At 58.3% G+C, this 17,733-nt stretch overlaps 7 protein-coding genes across 7 annotated transcripts; 5 read left to right on the top strand and 2 right to left on the bottom strand.

Moving 5' to 3' along the window:
• The first annotated feature begins 486 nt into the window (after positions 1-486).
• On the top strand, positions 487-3,047 carry B0T15DRAFT_569268 (cytochrome P450). The gene is made up of 3 exons (XM_062870803.1): positions 487-1,129; positions 1,197-1,660; positions 1,723-3,047. Exons 1-3 carry the CDS (start codon positions 843-845, stop codon positions 2,754-2,756), a joined length of 1,785 nt encoding a protein of 594 aa, XP_062719595.1. The 5' UTR covers positions 487-842; the 3' UTR covers positions 2,757-3,047.
• Positions 3,048-3,450: 403 nt separating this feature from the next.
• B0T15DRAFT_421356 (uncharacterized protein) lies at positions 3,451-5,580 on the top strand. Its single transcript, XM_062865557.1, has 2 exons — positions 3,451-5,021; positions 5,127-5,580. The coding sequence occupies exons 1-2, from the start codon at positions 3,946-3,948 to the stop codon at positions 5,383-5,385; spliced, it is 1,335 nt and encodes a 444-aa protein (XP_062719594.1). The 5' UTR covers positions 3,451-3,945; the 3' UTR covers positions 5,386-5,580.
• A 399-nt stretch (positions 5,581-5,979) lies between these two features.
• On the top strand, positions 5,980-7,222 carry B0T15DRAFT_541316 (uncharacterized protein). The gene has a single exon (XM_062869852.1). The coding sequence runs from the start codon at positions 6,410-6,412 to the stop codon at positions 6,950-6,952; it is 543 nt and encodes a 180-aa protein (XP_062719593.1). The 5' UTR covers positions 5,980-6,409; the 3' UTR covers positions 6,953-7,222.
• An 803-nt stretch (positions 7,223-8,025) lies between these two features.
• On the bottom strand, positions 8,026-9,635 carry B0T15DRAFT_513943 (aldehyde dehydrogenase domain-containing protein; the record flags this gene model as incomplete). Its single annotated transcript, XM_062868084.1, has 3 exons — positions 8,026-9,378; positions 9,419-9,514; positions 9,588-9,635. The coding sequence occupies 3 exons, from the start codon at positions 9,633-9,635 to the stop codon at positions 8,026-8,028; spliced, it is 1,497 nt and encodes a 498-aa protein (XP_062719592.1).
• Positions 9,636-10,753: 1,118 nt separating this feature from the next.
• B0T15DRAFT_285081 (uncharacterized protein) lies at positions 10,754-12,157 on the top strand. The gene is made up of 3 exons (XM_062863622.1): positions 10,754-11,580; positions 11,651-11,844; positions 11,896-12,157. The coding sequence occupies exons 1-3, from the start codon at positions 10,847-10,849 to the stop codon at positions 12,021-12,023; spliced, it is 1,056 nt and encodes a 351-aa protein (XP_062719591.1). The 5' UTR covers positions 10,754-10,846; the 3' UTR covers positions 12,024-12,157.
• Positions 12,158-13,656: 1,499 nt separating this feature from the next.
• B0T15DRAFT_285059 (uncharacterized protein) lies at positions 13,657-15,218 on the top strand. Its single transcript, XM_062863621.1, has 2 exons — positions 13,657-14,409; positions 14,503-15,218. The coding sequence occupies exons 1-2, from the start codon at positions 13,773-13,775 to the stop codon at positions 15,069-15,071; spliced, it is 1,206 nt and encodes a 401-aa protein (XP_062719590.1). The 5' UTR covers positions 13,657-13,772; the 3' UTR covers positions 15,072-15,218.
• Positions 15,143-17,346, bottom strand: B0T15DRAFT_402453 (uncharacterized protein; the record flags this gene model as incomplete). The annotated part of the gene is made up of 3 exons (XM_062865164.1): positions 15,143-15,357; positions 15,451-16,146; positions 16,245-17,346. The coding sequence occupies 3 exons, from the start codon at positions 17,344-17,346 to the stop codon at positions 15,143-15,145; spliced, it is 2,013 nt and encodes a 670-aa protein (XP_062719589.1).
• Positions 17,347-17,733: the final 387 nt, after the last annotated feature.

Raw genomic sequence — 17,733 nt, 5'->3', positions numbered from 1 at the left:
GTAGTTTAGTAGTTTGTGACGCGGTTAGGATAGCATTACAGTAGCAACACCGCTGATCCCTGCGGGCATGGTTTGTTGGACGATGGATCTCTCGACAATACCTGGGGTAGCTCGATTCTTGCCAGGTCTGGAGTGAGGGTTGTGCTGTAGCGTTAGAAATCATGAGCGTCTTAAGAGATACCTACCATATACAGATGTTGCCGTTGTTGGTTCTGACATCTGTTCACCCGACGAGCCCGACTTGTCCTATTCAGCGTACTAGAGGCTAGAGGAACACAACGGATGAATGAAACGCTCTCGACATCTACTGCGGTATGATATGCGTCGACCATGTCACGAGGCGTCAGGTGGTATTATTGAGACCTCAAACCCAGGATTCTCGGCAACCACGATCCGAACAATGGGGGAGGGGTGACCCGGAGCTGCTCCCTCCAACGTGGATCCCCGCTCCGGGAACCCCACCTCCTCAACCAGACTTGAGTGTGCCGGCCGGGAATCAAATCTGCCGCCGAGGACCAGGTCATGGACTACCGGTGGGATTTCCTAGTCCTGGACCTGCTACCTCCGGGACGTTCCACTATTCTTGCGGTCGCATTACCAATTTTCGACTTGTCAGTGGCAGGTGTGCGCGCCTATATCCTGAGTTGTATCGTACTTTATCTCAAAGCTCTAGAGACTAGGATCTCGTTCAGTCACGGTCCAGCCACACGCAGCTGATTTTGGATCGTCAACCCTTAAAGTTCCTAGCTTGGCGAGCATCGTCTTCACCTGTTGGCAGTACTACTAGTAACCCTTCAGCCGTTGACCAGCCCCTGAACTAGTAGGGGGCGACATGAGACAAGATGCTGTCAGAAAGGCTCATTGAAACCCTTGCGCTGGTGAAGCTGCAGGCGGTCATCGCCGACGCGGGTCTTCTCAATGTCGTCCTCGGGGTACTAGCCGTCGTGGCGGTTGCCATCGCGGCCGACTACGCGTGGATGCTCTACATGAGGTCCAGGATGCCGCCAGGGCCCTTCCCGCTGCCCATCGTCGGCAACACATTCTCGCTGCCCGACAACAAGCCCTGGATCTACTTCGAGCAGCTGTCCAAGAAATACAACACGCCGCTCATCACCTTCTGGATCGGCCGGTGAGTGTCCGACAAGCCCTTCGCAAGACCAAGACCAAGATACAGTAGCTGACATGAAATATTACAGAAACCCGACGGTGTGGATCAACGACGCATGGTGCGCGCACGACATGTTCGAGAAGAAGGCGCAGATCTACGCGTCGCGGCCGCGCATGGTGGTCTTCGGCGAGCTCGGGTCGGGCCAGGCGAACCTGGTGACCATGCAGATCCGCAACCAGCAGGAGCGCGACCACTGGCGCCTGCACCGCAAGCTGATGCACATCGGCGTCGGCGTGCAGTCGATCCGCGGCTACCGCGACATCCAGAACAACGAGAGCAAGGTGGTCGCGTACGACTTCCTGCGCGAGCCGGCCGAGTTCGTCAAGCACCTGGAGCGCTATGCGACGAGTGTGGTGTCCATCATTGCCTTTGGCCGCCGCGTGGCCAGCTACAACGATCCTATTATTACCGAGGTCATTGCGCTCATGCAGTTGGCCGCTGATCTCAACGTGCCCGGGAAGTCGTTCCCAATGTTGCTGGAGACTTTCCCTTGTGAGTGGTTTACTCGGTTCGTTTCCGATCTCCTCTAACTCTAACTCAAACATCGCTACTAGTCCTCGCCAAATTCCCCCGCTTCATGCCCTGGTTCAAGGGCCTCGGCACCCGCGGCCAAAAGGGAGGCCACTACTTCTTCTACACGCTCGCGCAAGAAGCCATCGAGCAATACGCCCAAAAGTCTCCCTCGGAACAAGCGTCAATGCCAACGCCCTACGTCAAGACCCTCTTCGAAGAAGCCGAAAAATACAACCTCCCCGTAGCCGAACTGTCGGGCCTCACAGGCAACCTCTTCGGCGCCGGGTCCGACACGTCCTCCTCGACGCTGATCACCTTCATCCTAGCATGCTGCGCCTTCCCAGAAGCCATGCACAAGGCGCAGCGCGAAATCGACAGGGTCATCGGCCCCAACCGCTCGCCGCACTGGGACGACTCCCCCCAACTGCCCTATATCAACGCATTCGTGAAGGAGGTGCTCCGCTGGCGCAGCGTGGCCATCATCGGCGGGCAGCCGCACTCGCCGACGCAGGACGACACCTACAACGGCTGGCTCATCCCGCGCGGCGCCTGGGTGCAGGGCAACGTGTGGGCCATCCACCACCACGAGCGCGAGTTCCCGGACCCGGACCGCTTCCTGCCGGACCGTTACCTCGACGGCCACGAGTACCGGCGGCCCTTTCCCGGGGACAGGGGGTACATGACCTTCGGCTGGGGCCGGCGCGTGTGCAGCGGGCAGGCGCTGGCCGAGCAGGGCACGTGGATTACCGTGGCGAGGCTGCTGTGGGGGTTTGATATTCGCAAGGCGAGGGATCCGAAGACTGGGTTGGAGAAGGAGGTGGATATCTTTGCGTTTACGAACGGGTTGAATATGAGGCCGCAGCCGTTTCCCTGCGAGATTGTGCCGCGGAGTGAGGAGATCAGGGAGGCGATCCTGAGGGAGGGCAGGCAGGCGCTGCAGGACCTGAGGGTGCATGATGGCGAGAGCAAGTACAGGATGAGTACCTTCTACCAGCAGCAGAAGCGGAAGCTGAAGGAGGAGCCCGTGCTGGATGAGCATGGGAATGTCAAGTTTGTTAAGGTGAAGGCGGTTTGATGGAAACAAGTTAGAGGGGGTGAGGGGGTGGGTGGAGTGGAGGTGGTTGTTGCGAGGATGTCAACTTAAGGCGTGTTGATATCTGAGTACCTACTTTATGGTCATGATGGTATGGTTGCATGATGTGGGAGGCCATTGCATGAGTACTAGTACGTACGGTACTACTAGTAGGATTGTTAGGATCATCTGGAGTTTGTTTAAAGTGATTTCAGGCTTAACAATGGCCTGGGGAGGAAAGTCTAAGTTGATACGGACCCAGAAAAAGTTTGCTAACAAATTAAGATCTCAATGCCTTTAACCTTACTATATGATGCAAGCTGGTAGTGTTGCCCCTTTCCGAGCCGCAGCCCCTGAAAATCGAGCGACTCAGGGGGGAGCCCATTGTGCAAGCCTTCTCAACCGTGACATTAATGGTACGGCTTGTGCAAGACAATTACCACGGACATGCGCAAGTGTACATAATCTCTACCCAACACATTTAATGCCATCGCCTTCAAGGAGGCAGAAGGTGGTGTTGATAGTGACGAGGGACTGCAACCCTAACCCCAGTTCCCCAGGCCAAGCGATCGACGGAAAACGGGATCCAGTTCTCGAATCCGAACGCGGTGCCAGCATCACGGGTGCGCGTGACCAGATTTCAGCAACCGGTTGGCGTCGTTTCGTGGATGCGGGGGAGCTGTTCCCTCACTGTTCCCCCGCACCACTTTCACCAAGACCGCAATGGACCCAGGCTCGGCAGATGGGGGAGAAAAGACATGGTAAACACGCCAACGGTCCGGAATAGGCTGAAGTTCTGCAGGCAATATCCACGGATCCCCATGCACCGAATGCATTATGCGGGAGGTCTCTTCTCCGGCCGGGCGAGCAGAGCCTTGGATTGGAGGCTTGGAATCTGGGGGTCTCGACTGACTGCGGGAGGAAAGCTGCACCGAAGCACGGTGGCAGGGGCCTCATTAATACCTGCATGACTCCTCGGGTCCGTGACATTGGCGTTGCGTGTTTGGACAGTCTGAGTGTTGTATTGTACAATATACATCATCATAACCACTACCTATACCAAGCGAGGTACATTACAGAAAAAGGGTAGTAGTACTGCTAATAGTAGTACCCTCACCAGTCAGCAATCTCACTCACAACTCACAACCCAGCATAACACATCGCCACTAAGAATCACAAAACCCGCCAAACCATGTCGCCCCCCGCGAAATCGGGCATCAAGGTGGTCATCGTCGGCGCCGGCTTCGGCGGGCTGACGGCGGCGATCGAGTGCCACCGGCAGGGCCACGACGTGGAGATCTACGAGAACTTCCCGGAGCTCAAGACGCTGGGCGACATCATCTCGTTCGGCGCCAACGCGGGCCGCATCTACGCGCGCTGGTCCGACGGCGCCATCGCCCGGCGCCTGCGCGCGCTGTCCATCGACCTGACGCACTACGGCTTCCGCATCCACAAGTTCGACACGGGCGAGGTCGTCTACCACCAGCCGACGCCGGAGCAGGACCCGCAGGCGCCCGTGTTCAACGGGCATCGCGGCGAGCTGCACGAGGTGGTGTTTAATTATGCCAGGGACGAGCTGGGCATCCCGATCCACCTGGGCCAGCGCGTCGAGGAGTACTTCGAGGACGAGCAGCAGGCCGGCATCGTGCTGAAGAGCGGCGAGCGCGTGGTGGCCGACGTGGTGATCGGGGCCGACGGCGTGCGCAGCAAGGCGCGCGAGCTGGTGCTGGGCTACGTCGACAAGCCCAAGAGCAGCGGCTACGCCGTGTGGCGCGCCTGGTTCCCCAACACCGACATGCTGGCCGACCCGCGCACGCGCCAGTTCTGCGAGAACGGCGACACCTTCAACGGCTGGATCGGCCCGGACGTGCACTTCCTCTTCAGCACCATCAAGAACGGCGCCGACTGCTGCTGGGTGCTGACCCACCGCGACGAGCACGACATCGACGAGTCGTGGTCGTTTCCGGGGAAGCTGGAGGACGTGTTCAAGGTGCTCGAGGGCTGGGACCCCATGTGCCGCGCCATCGTCGAGAAGACGCCCGCCAAGGACCTCGTCGACTGGAAGCTTGTGTACCGCGACCCGCTGCCGACCTGGGTCAGCCGGCACGCCCGCATCCTGCTGCTGGGCGATGCCGCCCACCCCTTCCTGCCCACCAGCGCGCAGGGCGCCACGCAGGCCATGGAGGACGGCGTCACCATCGCCGTGTGCCTCAAGCGCGCCGGCAAGGCGAACGTGCCGGCGGCCGTGCGGGTGCATCAAGAAATCCGGTAAGTTTTATGATACAACAACAACAAAAACAAAACAGAAAAAAAGAATAGAAGAAAACAGAAGAAAGAAAAATTAAAGCATCATGTACTAACTCTGTTTGCCAGGTACGACCGCGTCCGCGCCGTGCAAAAGACGGGCGAGACGACGCGCGACAGGTGGCACAAGACCGACTGGGAGAAGGTGGCCCAGGACCCCAAGAGCATCGCCTTCCCGCGCGAGGACTGGATCCACCACCACGACGCCGAGAAGCACGCCGAGGACATGTTCGACGAGACCTTCAAGCGGGTGACGCGGCCCGACCTGTTTCAGGATGTCAAGCTGCTGCCCGTCGGGCCTATCGGGCCTGTCCCAGTGGCGGTATGAGGGTGGGACAAGGTGCGGGGGCTGTGGTAGATTCAATAGAAGTCTAGTAGAATACCTTATCTTAGTCTGGTTAGATGAGACATAAGTACTGCCTATCTACTTTATGCACTTATGATCGTGATGGTCGGTTGTACTCCTAGGCTATGATGAGCTGTGGTGGTTTGCCCTGAGCTTTCTCTGACTCTTCCCCCTGAGGTAAGCATAGGTGTATGATAATAACGGCATACGTCACGGACAATAAAAAGCTCGACCTTATAGTCGTAATCCGAGAGCACTTCCGCTCCTCTTACAGGACTCGGGAGCCAAACACGGGATAATACCTCAGGTTCCTTCAGTCGTCCGCACGGCCTGCCCGCGCAGAGCCTCAAGGTCTCACCGGCGCTAGACGGAGGGTGGCAATGATCAGCCATGCTTTAACCACCCCATATTGCCCTAAATCATTCCCCGAAGAGAGAATTGCGGCTCCCGTGGTATATCGGACACTTCCCTATGCCCGACTGCCCGACATGCTTCGGCCAGTCGAGCACCCATTGGCCACAGTCCGGTCAACGACGCCGTGTCACATCGCATCGAGGCAAGAAACTCGTTAGAGCACAAGAGGCGGGAAGAGAACTCCAACTTTCTTAATGGCAATTGGCTCTCACATTCAATATTGAGCCACATTCGACCAGTATCGGGTGCTCTTGTGCAGCAAGGCTGTGAGGATGCGTACCCTATTCGTGCGCTGTACGGACCATCTGAATCATCCTTGGCTGCTGCCCTTTCCTCCCACATAACATGACGAGAATGCCAATAGGCTGCTAGCATTCCTTGAGGAAGAAGGGTGAAGAGATGGAAGCAGAGAGGACCGAGTATTTCTATATAATGGTGGTCACTCTCACAAGTCGAGCCTGAGTTCTCTCTCCTTTCTTCCTCTCTAAACACACAAGACGAGAACCCCTTTCCCTCCTCTTTGCAGAACCAAACTGGTACCAAACTCTTACTCATTGCCCTCGTCCCCCATCCAACCATCCCAGCAGTCACAATGGCCACCTCTGTGGAGGACTTCAAGCATAGTACAGGTGCGGGCGGCGCCAAGGCCATCGTCAACAACGAGCCCACCGGCGGCTCCAGCACCCACAACCCCAAGGCCTTCGACTTCACCGATGGCCTGCACCCGGTCGAGGAGATCACCGTCTGGGTCGCCGACGGAAGCGGCAACTACCACAACCGGAAGCTGATCAAGGCGCTGAAGGTCAAGTACCGGAACAACGGCGAGACGACTGACAAGATCGGCAACGAGACGGGAACCTCGTACACGTTCACATTCGACAAGGGCGACAAGGTCGAGTCGCTGGTCCTGTGGACGGGAGACCGCGTGGACAGGATTGAGCTCAAGGTCGCGAATCGCAAGGACTCGTGGATTCATGGCGGCACCGACACCTCGGACGGAAAGGGCGGCACGGCTCACGAGCAGGAGCTGGGGAATGGCATCCTGCTTGGCTTCAAGGGCAAGGCTGATGACAATGAGCTTCTCTCTCTTGGCGCGATCTTTCAGGAGAACGCTGATGTACGCACGACGTCTTGATCAGCTTTGGGGTAGGCCCGGCGAGTACTACTACTAGTAGGAATCAGATGCCGGTTGGATTGGTAGTGCGAATAACATCACGTTGCGTCTTTCTTAAATCATCTGTCGTCTTTTTCGCCTTTAGCCGTGCGTGCTCTTAGCGCAGAATGTGCACATCTTCGGTAAGCTCATCCAAGGGTAACTGGTGGTACTAATAAGGCCAAGCCATCATTGGCCGCTGCTTGTCCGGAGAGGATCCGCGTCCCGCACCTCCTGCTGCGTGGTCGCCTGGTGGGTTGCACAAGGAATTGTGTGTCCGCAACTATCACTGTGCGGCTTTTATGCAGCGCCATCAGTGTGACAGGTGTGGCGTACCCTAGTACATACCTTGCCGAAAATGGTCATTGGGTTGAGCAGAGGTGAGCAGAGTAAGACCGAGCAAAGGCCGAGTAAACACTAGTAGTAGCAAGGCGTGGATAATCGACGAGTATATTCTCTGTAGAGACCATAGTAGTCTTGAAGGGGATCCCCGTCCTGAACGGACGTTGAACTACTAGTAAGACCCCCTTGGTCTTGATGTCCACTACTGGATTCCTTTCAAGCAATCCAACGTATAAACCAGTTCCTGTTGCGAGCCCTTGGTGGCCCGGGCGTCTCCCGGCCCACTATTTATCCCGGCCCTCTGCCTTTTCCACCTACAACCACCACAAATACATCCCACATCACACACATGGCTCTGTGCTGCGTGCCTCCCCCCGCTCCAGTTCTCCACCTTCTTCACCTTCTTCACCTTCTTCACCTTCTTCATCGCCTTCATCGCCTTCATCGCCCAACCTTACAGTGTTTTCTCTGTCTCCTACCTCTGCACCCTGCAACACACCAAACAATACTCGCCGGTGCAAGGTTGCCAGCGTATCCCCGCCACTGCCGTGCCCACTGATCCTTCAAGACATGGTAGCTTATGTGGTAGACAACAACTTGAAGCAACAGTGGCAGCATGCATTTCTCGTTCCTGTCTCAAGCCTCAACACGCCAAAATCACGACGAAGGATTCACAGTACCATTGATTTAGAAATAGTATTCTCATTCAACAGCTACGCCTCATCAATCTGCATAATAACACTCTTAGTCTCAAGGAAGTTATTCATGCTATACAGCAGGCCTTCCCTGCCCTGCCCGCTGCTCTTGTACCCGCCAAAGGGCAGGTCGTGGCCCGTCAGCGGCGAGGTGCAGTTAATCCCAACGTAGCCGCTCTCGAGCGCCCTGGCCACGCGCATCGCACGGTTCACATCGCGCGTGTAGACGGCCGCGTACAGGCCAAACTCGGTGTCGTTGGCCTTGGCGACGGCCTCGGCCTCGGTGTCGAAGGTGTTGATGACCACGACGGGGCCGAAGACCTCCTCCTTCGTGATGCGCGCCGTCTCGGGCGCGTCCAGGAACACGGTCGGCTCGACGAAGAAGCCGTTGGTGCGCTCGAGCTGGCCGTGCCCGCCCAGCGCCAGCGTGCCGCCAGCCGCCTTGCCGTCCTCGATGTAGGCCAGCACGGTGCGGTACTGCGTCTCGTCGGCCTGCGGGCCGTGGTTGGTCGCGCGGTCCAGCGGGTCGCCCGGGCGGGTGTTGGCCGCGAACTGCTGCTTGAAGGCCGCGACGAACTGCGCCGCCACGCTCTTCTGCACGTAGATGCGCGAGTTGGCCATGCACACCTGCCCGCTGTTGGACTGGATGCTGAACTGCGTCTGCGCGACCGCCTTGTCGAGGTCGGCGTCCTCGAAGATCAGCGCGGGCGACTTGCCGCCGAGCTCGAGGATGACCTTCTTGAGGTTGGTGCGCGCCGCCTCCTCCTGGATCAGCTTGCCGGTGCGGCTGGACCCCGTGAAGCTCAGGGCGCGCACGTCCATGTGGCGCGACAGGATCTGGCCCGACGGCAGGCCGTGGCCCGAGAGGATGTTGAAGACGCCCGGCGGGAAGCCGGCCTCCTTGACGAGCTCGGCGATGCGGGCCACGGCCAGGGGCGCCTTCTCGCTCGACTTGAGCACCACCGTGTTGCCCGTGATCAGCGCCGGCGCCGACTTGGTGCCCAGGAAGTGGCACGGCACGTTCCACGGGATGATGAGCGCCACGACGCCGTACGGCTGGCGCAGCGTCATGGTCACGTAGCCCGGCGTGTTGACGCTGGCCTGCCCCTGCACCGTCGCCCACGCCTCGGCGAAGTACTCAAAGTGCCGCGCGCAGCTCTCGGCGAAGTGGTGCGTCGACACCGGCATGCCCATGGCGATGGCGTCCAGCCGCGCCAGCTCGTCCTTGTGCTCCCGCAGCAGCGCCGCCAGCCGCTTCAGGTACACCGCCCGCTTCGCCGGCCCCATGGCCTCCCACGCCGGGAAGGCCGCCTTTGCGGCTGCCACGGCCGCATTGGTGTCGTCTGCGCTGGCCTCCGGGACTGTGTGGAGCTGTCAGAGGTATTGTACAAAATCTATCATTTGTTTACACGCTCTCCGGAGGGGTTGGGGACTTGCCCTGGGCTGAGATGTCGCGCGTGGCCGGGTTGTAGACGGTGAAGGTCTTGCCATCGGACGCCTCGACGAGCTGGGCCCCTGTCAGTATTCACTGCTGGTTGCGCTTTGAGCAATGACGTAGATAGATGACGCGGATGATTTACCTCGCCGTTGATGAGCATCCGCGGCCGGAGGGGAGTTGCTTCCGCCATCTTTCCCAGCACGCAAGTACTAGTATGACCGTTTCACTGTGATGTGAACCGCACCAATATCTCTGTCGCGCCTTATTATTATGGTCCTCTTCTGACTTCAATTCAGAAGCTTGGGGGTTGTTCCACACACACAGCGTTGCAGATATTGGCAGCATAAAAGACCCCGCTCCGGCCGCATGTCCACATCCGCAGGAAAATGGATTATTATGGATGAGGCCAAATTGCCAACCAACCGCACCGTAACATCCATCGCGGAGAACTGAGCGCGTTGTTCCGTGCTGTTGCGCGGCAGTTGCTACTACACGCAGCAACCCCGCAGTGACAGCGTGCCGCCGAGCTTTGGTGTTGTGCACAGCCATGGCAATCATCGATGCAGGCCACATCGGCGGAAAGCTTTACCCGTGGGCGAATGTTCCGTCCCTCGCTGAGTCGCCTCATCAATTGCATGTGGAGACGGGAGCAGATCCACTGTGCCCACTTTGCTCAGCTGGAGCTTTCAGAAGTTCATCAAACACCAATACAAGGGCCCCTGGCTGTTGCCATGCCAAGATTCGGTGATCACCCGCCCCGATTCTATCCCGAGCCCGGGGTCAGCATCCTCCTCCACGTGGGCGTCAGAGCCGAGCCGCGAGATGGACGAGACGAGATCTCTTCTGTAGTGTACTGTGTAGCTGCCGATGTTGGTCCTACGCGGGGCTGTCCCTTATAAGTGCCGAAGTTGGAGAAGTGTTCGGAGTCCGGAATGGAACCTTGACATTGTCTAGCTGTCTTAGATCGCCCGCGCCCACCAGATCCGAATCGCATGCTCGTTCTGACGCCCTCGCGAGAACCGTTAAGGTGATCTTGTTACTTCCCAACCTGGTCGCTGCCCATGCCCTAAACCGTGGAGTTCTCGTGGAGTTGAGGATCTGACTAGCAGCAACCTGCAGGCCAGCCACGCCCCAACAGCCTTGGCATCATCCGATCCAGCTGCTCGCCGGTCGTCCGTGAGCTCCACCACGCCTCCTTTCATCTCTACCTGCATACCGAACGCGTGAGCTGATCGAGACACTTACACAGCTAGTGGAAGATAAGCTTTTCTTGTTTACATTCCCCCCCTTCGAACCTATAAGCTTGCTTCCCAACCAAACATCACAACCCTTTCACATCATCACCATCATCACCCACATCCTCACTAGTAGTATCACCATCAGGACGATATCGCCACCATCATGACACCCAAAGCCGCCAAGGGCACCATCGCCATCGAAGAAGCAGTGCTCAACCCAGCAGGCCTCTCCTGGCTCGCCGCGTCCGCGCCGCTCTTCAGCCCCGGTTCCGGGCCGGGCACCGACGCGGCCAAGTCCGGCCTGACCGAAGCGCTGCTCGACATCCACCACGAGCGCCTCGCCCAGATGGACGCCCACGGCGTCGAGTACATGCTGCTCTCGCTGACCTCGCCGGGAGCGCAGGGAGAGCCAGACGCGGCGAAGGCGCGCGACCTCGCGCGCGAGGCGAACGACTGGCTCGCTGCGCAGGTGAAGCTGAATCCGAAGAGGTTTGGCGCGTTTGCCGCTGTGAGCATGCATAATGCCGCGGATGCGATTGCGGAGGCGACAAGGGCCGTGAGGGAGTTGGGCATGTACGGCGTGATGTTGAATGATTATCAGGTTGTGGCGGAGGAGGGTGGTGAGGATGGTGAGGGGAAGAAGTACTATGATGCGCCGGAATTTAGGGCGTTTTGGAAGTGCATCGAGGAGCTGGGCGTGCCGGTGTACCTGCATCCGCGGTATCCGCCCGCGAAGGATCTGCTGCCGGGGACGAGGTATGGGGACAGGAAGCAGATCCTGGGCGCTGCGGTGCAGTTCCATTTGGATCTGAGCTTGCATCTGTATGCACTTTGCTCTAGCGGCGTGTTTGATGAATTTCCGGGCGTGCAGGTGGTGGTTGGGCATTTGGGCGAAGGGTAAGGGGATTTTTCGTTTTTGTTTTGTTTTGTTCAGGGGTTCCAGGTTGAGTCCAGCTGACGCAAACAGGATCCCGTTCAACCTCTGGCGCGCCGACCACTGGTACAACAAGCCGGTAAAAAAGGCCACGAGACCCTCCAAAGAGGACTACAGCTACTACTTCACTCACAACATCTCCATCACCACCTCCGGGAACTTCAACACGCCCGCCCTGAAGTTCTGCATCGACCAAATCGGTGTCGAGCGCTGTCTCTACTCGATCGGTACGCACTCATTCTTGAGATAGAGCAGGGCTTGAGCTAACTTATCCACAGACTATCCGTACGACACCATCGCCGAGGCCCAGTATTGGTGGCTGACCGTCGACCTGCCCGAAGACCAGAAGAAGCTGGTGGGGCGGGAGAATGCCATTAGGTTGTTCAAGCTTCCGCTGGAACCCTGAAAAGCATGCTTTTACCTCTTGGAAATTCCCATTGCGATGGGTGGTACCTTTTGTTTTGGTTGGCGCATCGGGCGTCGAGTTGGGTTGACACTAATGTTTACACCTCCTCTTTGTTCAATCATTACTGCTAGTACTACAAAGGAGTCGAGAGGGAGGACAAGGATGTCAGGGGCCCTCGTGGTGGCCACCAGGTAAGGCGGTAACGAGGGCCAGACGTTAATCGTTGGTGACAATTCTGCAAAATAGTATTCTCCTTCTCCATTCCCAATCATCTCATCGCTACCTTCGTCATCTCCATCGACAACTCGAAAGAGTCTACAGTAGCCTTAGAGGGGGATCGCAACCCTGTCCTCTGTCGTCCGCAAAGCGATGCGGGAAAAGTTTCAATGCCCGAACAAGTACCAGATCGCCTCCTAGACGACTCGGAGGCGGCCAATCTTCCCAAACGCCTAATCATGGGAGTTCGGAACGACGTACTCAGCGATCGCATACGTCGCCCATGAAGAGGGAGAGTCGGCCGGTTATCTCGATCCCGCGCGCATTTGCACAATCAAGGATCACTAGTACCTAGACGACGCAGCCTTTGGGAGCCTGGACGATGAAATGAGAAGCGAGGTGCGGATCGAAGTGATGTACCCCATGGATCGGGGCCTTCGCAAGGGGGAGGCTTTGGATATACCGACAGGTGAGCGAACGAGCGTAAAACTCACATTTGCGACTCGCTTATTCGCGCGTTGGGCGCGTCGAAGCGTGGAGCCCAGCCACAAGCAGCCACAGTAGCTCAATCTCTAAGCGGTTGTCGGGGGGAAACAATCTGCACCTAATTACACTCAGTATAAGGTAGTTAGAGGTGTAAGCGTGGTTGAACGTCCATCTATTGCAGTATGCAAGGTCGGAGGCAGAGAAAGCAGTGTAGTATTGGGTGATGAACAAGGTGAAGAACTCATGCTCCCAACTACTACCTAGAATAAGCCAGGGAACTGGCTTAAGTAGGAGCGACCGGAAGGTATGAAAGCCATACTGAACATAGAGAACACAGAGGTCTTTAGTGGTTCAACGGTTGCTGCCGACAGAGCCGGCAACCTGCTGAAGGGTCGTGGATACAGTATACTTAGATGCTGGTGCAATGCGTCGCGTCCCTCCCGGGCCTCTCCAGCAATTCTTATGCCCATATGGCCCACCCTTAGGGCCGTACTTGTATTTTTAGAGAGACCAAAACAAATACGTACTTCAGCACTGCTGTGGTTGCTAGTACTAGGTCACAGGACGCCTCGCTTCAATTATTAATTATCTGATAGCCATCGTTAGGAAGATGACGACTTCAAGCACATGCCAAGCTGACAAATATGTCTCCGACAACGAGTCCGAGTCCTCGCATCCTATTATGGATTCCTATAGCATGCTGCCATTTGTAATACGCCACCATTTGTAATGTCGACGGTGCTTGGCATGCTCTAACAGTTGTAACCGCCTCCAAGGCCCAAGGGTAATGCTCGCCTGCCACATATAAGTTCATGTTGCCAACTTCAAAGTCCTAGATCTTCACCTCCTTCGTCCTTTTCATTCTATCCTCGCATCCGGTGCCTTACTTCAAACCCTCCCTCCGTAGTACTCATCCGCGTCTGCTTCCTCTCACAACCCAGCATCACCCAAGCCGTAACCCACCAATACAACCTCAAAAACCGGACCACCAACTGAATTCACTTTTAAATCAACCCCACCAAAAAAGCGAATAAAGAAGAAAGAAAGATGGCACCCATCCGCGTCGCCCTAATCGGCCTCTCCTCCCCCTCCAGCCCCCAAGCCACCACAGGCTGGGCCGCCAGCGCCCACCTGCCCTACCTCCTCTCCCCGCGCGGCCGCGCACGCTACCAAATCGTCGGACTGCTCAACTCATCCGTAGCCGCGGCCGAGGCCGCCATCAAAGCCTACAACCTCGACGCGGACCCGAACTTGAACCACCATGGTGTTGTACGCGCCTATGCCTCCCCCGCGGATCTAGCTGCCGATCCGGAGGTTGATCTCGTCGTGTGTGCCACACGCGTGGATAAGCATTATGCTACGGTGATTGAGTCCCTAAGGGAGGGGAAGGATGGGTTTGTGGAGTGGCCGCTTGCCGGGGATCCGGAAAGGGGGAGGGAGCTGGCTGAGGAGGTGAGGAAGCATGGGGGGAGGAGTAAGGGGGTGGTGGGGCTGCAGGGGCTGAAGGCGCCTGTGGTGGCTGTGGTAAGGAGGTTGTTGGCGGAGGGGAGGATCGGGAGGGTGGTTAGTTCGGAGTTGAGGGCGTTTGGTGGGCTCGGGGATCGGGAGAGTTTGCCGGTGGGGTGGGAATATATGACGCAGAGGGAGGTCGGTGGGAATATGGTGACTATTGCGTTTGCGCATTGTGAGTTCTTTTTTTTTTTTTTTTTCCCCTCACGTCCTGCTGTTCTGTCTTGTATGTTGGGGATGGTGCTGACGCGAAACAAAACAAAACCAGTGTTTGACATGGCCCTCTCCGCCCTAGGAGAACTAAAGCCGGGCTCGCTCAAGGGCGACCTCCACCTGCAGCGGCCCGAGAACCCCCTCAAGGACCCAACCGGCGCGGTGGTCCGAACCGTCCGCTCCGACGTCCCAGACCTGGTCTTCGTCGCGGGGAAGTGGCAGGAGTCGGACATCACGCAGGAGAACGCTACGCTACACTTGCGGCTGCGCCGCGGCCAGCCGTTCCCGGGCGACCCCTGCGTCGTGTGGACCATCAACGGCGAGAAGGGCGAGATCAGGATCGTGTCGCAGGACATGGCGTTCATCCAGCTTGGCCCGCCCGGCGAGTCGCATGTCATTGAGGTCCACGACTTTGAGACGGACAAGGTGGAGAAGGTCGAGGCCGCGTGGGCAGACTGGCAGAAGGAGCTGCCCTTCCTCGCCAGGGGTGTGGGCGCGCTGTATGAGGCCATTGCGGACGCCAGGAATAAAGGAACCAGGGAGGATTACGTGAATTTCGACACTGCGGTCAAGAGGCTTGAGACAGTACATGGATTGCTGGAGGAGTGGGTGCACGCGCAGTAGAACGGGGAATGTGCCGTCTAGACTTGGGTATCTATGTTCTATGGTCTGAGTCCTGATCTCGCACCTCTCTATTATCCGGCAATGGAGTTTCTATGTCCCGAACCGCCCTTCGTGGTGTCCGTGCCACTGTGGGATCGCATACCGAAGAAGCTCCTGCCCCTGCTCTTCTTGGCGACCGTCGAATCCTGCCCCCTAAGCGTCTGCAAGTCGATATGCGACTGAGGGAACACGCCCGTCTTCCCCTTGCTGTTCGTCCCGGACCAGCACCAGTAGTCCGCGTAAAGACCTACACATCAATCAATCAGCACTCTCTCTCTTTCTCTTCCACCCCCCTCTACAATTTGCTCCCCTGAAACCCCTCTTGGGAGTGAGAACTCACACTGCACATTGGTAATAACCTCGCCCTTCCCAAACGCCAGCCACGGCGCCCCTTCCTTCCCCCCGGGGGGCGCCCACTTCCACCTGGCCGTGGCACTCATGCCGCTCTCGCCGCCCGCGGGGATCTCGCTCGGCTGCGGGCTTTGCAATTCCACCGCCTTGGCCGGGAACGCGCCGAACTCGCCGTCGTGACGGCCCAGGCAGTACTTGCCGCCCCACTTCTCGGGGAAGATCACGCCCACGATGCGCGCGCCCTCCATGAACTCGAGCATGTCGGCGTCATAGCCCGGCGGCTTGTCCAGCTTCCCCCTCCCCGGGCGGCGGTAGTGGTCTTTCACGGCGACGGCAGTGGCCAAGCGGGCTACGTTCTCCGGCATGGGCACCGGGGTCGGGGATTCCGGCAGGTGCAGGTCGAAGATGTCGTCGGCGTCGTCCGGCAGCAGGCGGCCGTAGCGTACTGAGATGCCGGATAGGGACGGGAGCGGTTGTGGGTGGCGGGCGAGGTGCCGGAGCAGGTTCTCGGCGGAGCGGAAGACGGTGGCGTCGCCCTCGCGCATGACGGCGCCCGCTTGGACGCACCACAGGCAGGCGTAGTTGGTTTCGCTGCTGCTGCTGCTGCTGCCCTGCCGGAGGTGGGATTTGAAAAGCAGGCGGAGCCGGTAGCGGGCTCCGCATGCCGAGGTGCGCACGGCTTCGGCTGTGGCCCGGAGGTGTCAGTGTTATCCTTGCCTGTGAGGGGGAAGGTGGGGGGGCGGGGGGGGAGGTTGGTTGGGGAAGAGAGAAGAAATTTCTTACGCTTATTGCTCTTGTCCAGTTCCACGTTGTCTAGGTCGTCAGCATACCCGCACTCGCTGCAGGTACCAACCTTGGCCGTCTCGTACTGGAAGGGCACCGCCAGCCCATCGGAAGCCCGCATCATATCCCCGCCACCGACCGAGGTACCGGCCGCATCGTACTCGCTGCTGAGCTTGATGCTGCCCCAGTGGCCATCCTTCCGGAACCTTGTTGCCCCCTTACACAGGCCCTTGAGCCTGTAGTAGGTGCTGTCTTCTCGGATGCCGCAATCCGGGATCCGCGGGCTGGCGGGCCGGGATTTGCGGCGTTCGCTGTGGAAGCTCGACTCTTTGAGCAGTTCCTCTAGGCCGAGCAGGTCTGTGTTGTTGGAACCGGGCGGGAATCCCTTGGCATCGGGCGGGTCCTCGGGGATGACAAGAGAGTCCAGACTCCCCAGCAATGCGGATGACGATGTGCTGGTGTCTGACAGGACAGATGTTCTGGTGTGGGCGGTGCTTGGACTGGAGGGTATACTGTCCCGCCGCACATCCTGAGCGTTCCCGGCATTATACTCCTGTGCTGCTTTTGGTTTGGACAAGGTTCGCGGGCGGTTGGAGCGGACGGAGGGGGGCCGAGAACTGGGACCAGCTCGCGTCTCAGGACGAGTGGGAAGTGGAGGCAAGGGAGGGAAGCCGCCCGTTGGCGTTGGTGGGATGGTTGTCTCGAAGTTCAGGCGTTTGGCCGTGTCAATGATGGCCAGGGCCAGCGCCTTGGTTGCCGCTTGCAGGGCCGCATATCGCTGCTGGTCAAACTCGTCCGGATGTGTGAAGTCGTCGAAGTCCCAGAGCAGCTCCTCGAGCTCCAGTCGCCTTTTCTCGATGGAAGCCTGCTGCACCATCGTTTCTCGGAATGTGTCTCCATGTCTGGCAACGTGGTCGTTCCAGACCAGCTGCACCTTGGTCAATGCCCTCTCACCTTCCCGAACGAGCGCCTGTGCGGCCCTGGCCATGCGATCGACATGGCTGGCGGGTCCGTCGTTTCTCGCATTCGCAACGGCGGCGGCGCCGGCCGCAACCACGTCACGGAAGGGCTGAATAAGGAGGTCTTCGGCGTCGACTGCCATCACCAGGCAGCAAGAGTTGTCTTCCTTTTTATGTATTTTGTGTCAAAGATTCAGATATGCCGTCACGACGTCGGATTGCTGCCCGGAGGAGCAGGTGGGGGGGAGGAGATGCGCGATGGGAGCGATGCGGCGGAGCTGACAAGGGAAAAAAGCAGGAGGCCGCAGATGGCGGCCATCTTTGCACAAGAGTTGGACCCGAGGTCTCCTCCACTCTCCAGCGTTAGGTTGCATTGGATCAATTAAGTGCAGTCTGCCCATCGGACGACTCGACTGATCCCGGCCTGCAGACCCAACACGCTGGAACGGTGTGTGGCAGGAATGCCCCCTGTAGCATCAGTGTTACCGAAGGGAAGTCGATCGTGGAGCGCCCCGGGGCGCATTGTGAGC

Source organism: Chaetomium strumarium (genome assembly GCF_033439665.1).
Source record: "Chaetomium strumarium strain CBS 333.67 chromosome Unknown B0T15scaffold_6, whole genome shotgun sequence".
NCBI classification, from domain to species: Eukaryota; Fungi; Ascomycota; class Sordariomycetes; order Sordariales; family Chaetomiaceae; genus Chaetomium; species Chaetomium strumarium.
Note: the sequence above shows the minus strand (reverse complement) of the source record. Positions and strands in the feature narration are given on the sequence as shown.

What these genes read in the sequence shown, in the direction of transcription:
- B0T15DRAFT_541316 (XM_062869852.1), top strand. Translation starts at nt 6,410, where the DNA reads ATGGCCACCTCTGTGGAGGACTTCAAGCATAGTACAGGTGCGGGCGGC.
- B0T15DRAFT_285081 (XM_062863622.1), top strand. Translation starts at nt 10,847, where the DNA reads ATGACACCCAAAGCCGCCAAGGGCACCATCGCCATCGAAGAAGCAGTG. An exon ending in GTTGGGCATTTGGGCGAAGG is followed by an intron (nt 11,581 to 11,650) that starts GTAAGGGGATTT and finishes TGACGCAAACAG; the next exon opens with GATCCCGTTCAACCTCTGGC. An exon ending in GCGCTGTCTCTACTCGATCG is followed by an intron (nt 11,845 to 11,895) that starts GTACGCACTCAT and finishes ACTTATCCACAG; the next exon opens with ACTATCCGTACGACACCATC.
- B0T15DRAFT_421356 (XM_062865557.1), top strand. Translation starts at nt 3,946, where the DNA reads ATGTCGCCCCCCGCGAAATCGGGCATCAAGGTGGTCATCGTCGGCGCC. An exon ending in CGGGTGCATCAAGAAATCCG is followed by an intron (nt 5,022 to 5,126) that starts GTAAGTTTTATG and finishes TCTGTTTGCCAG; the next exon opens with GTACGACCGCGTCCGCGCCG.
- B0T15DRAFT_285059 (XM_062863621.1), top strand. Translation starts at nt 13,773, where the DNA reads ATGGCACCCATCCGCGTCGCCCTAATCGGCCTCTCCTCCCCCTCCAGC. An exon ending in GACTATTGCGTTTGCGCATT is followed by an intron (nt 14,410 to 14,502) that starts GTGAGTTCTTTT and finishes AAACAAAACCAG; the next exon opens with TGTTTGACATGGCCCTCTCC.
- B0T15DRAFT_569268 (XM_062870803.1), top strand. Translation starts at nt 843, where the DNA reads ATGCTGTCAGAAAGGCTCATTGAAACCCTTGCGCTGGTGAAGCTGCAG. An exon ending in ATCACCTTCTGGATCGGCCG is followed by an intron (nt 1,130 to 1,196) that starts GTGAGTGTCCGA and finishes GAAATATTACAG; the next exon opens with AAACCCGACGGTGTGGATCA. An exon ending in GTTGCTGGAGACTTTCCCTT is followed by an intron (nt 1,661 to 1,722) that starts GTGAGTGGTTTA and finishes CATCGCTACTAG; the next exon opens with TCCTCGCCAAATTCCCCCGC.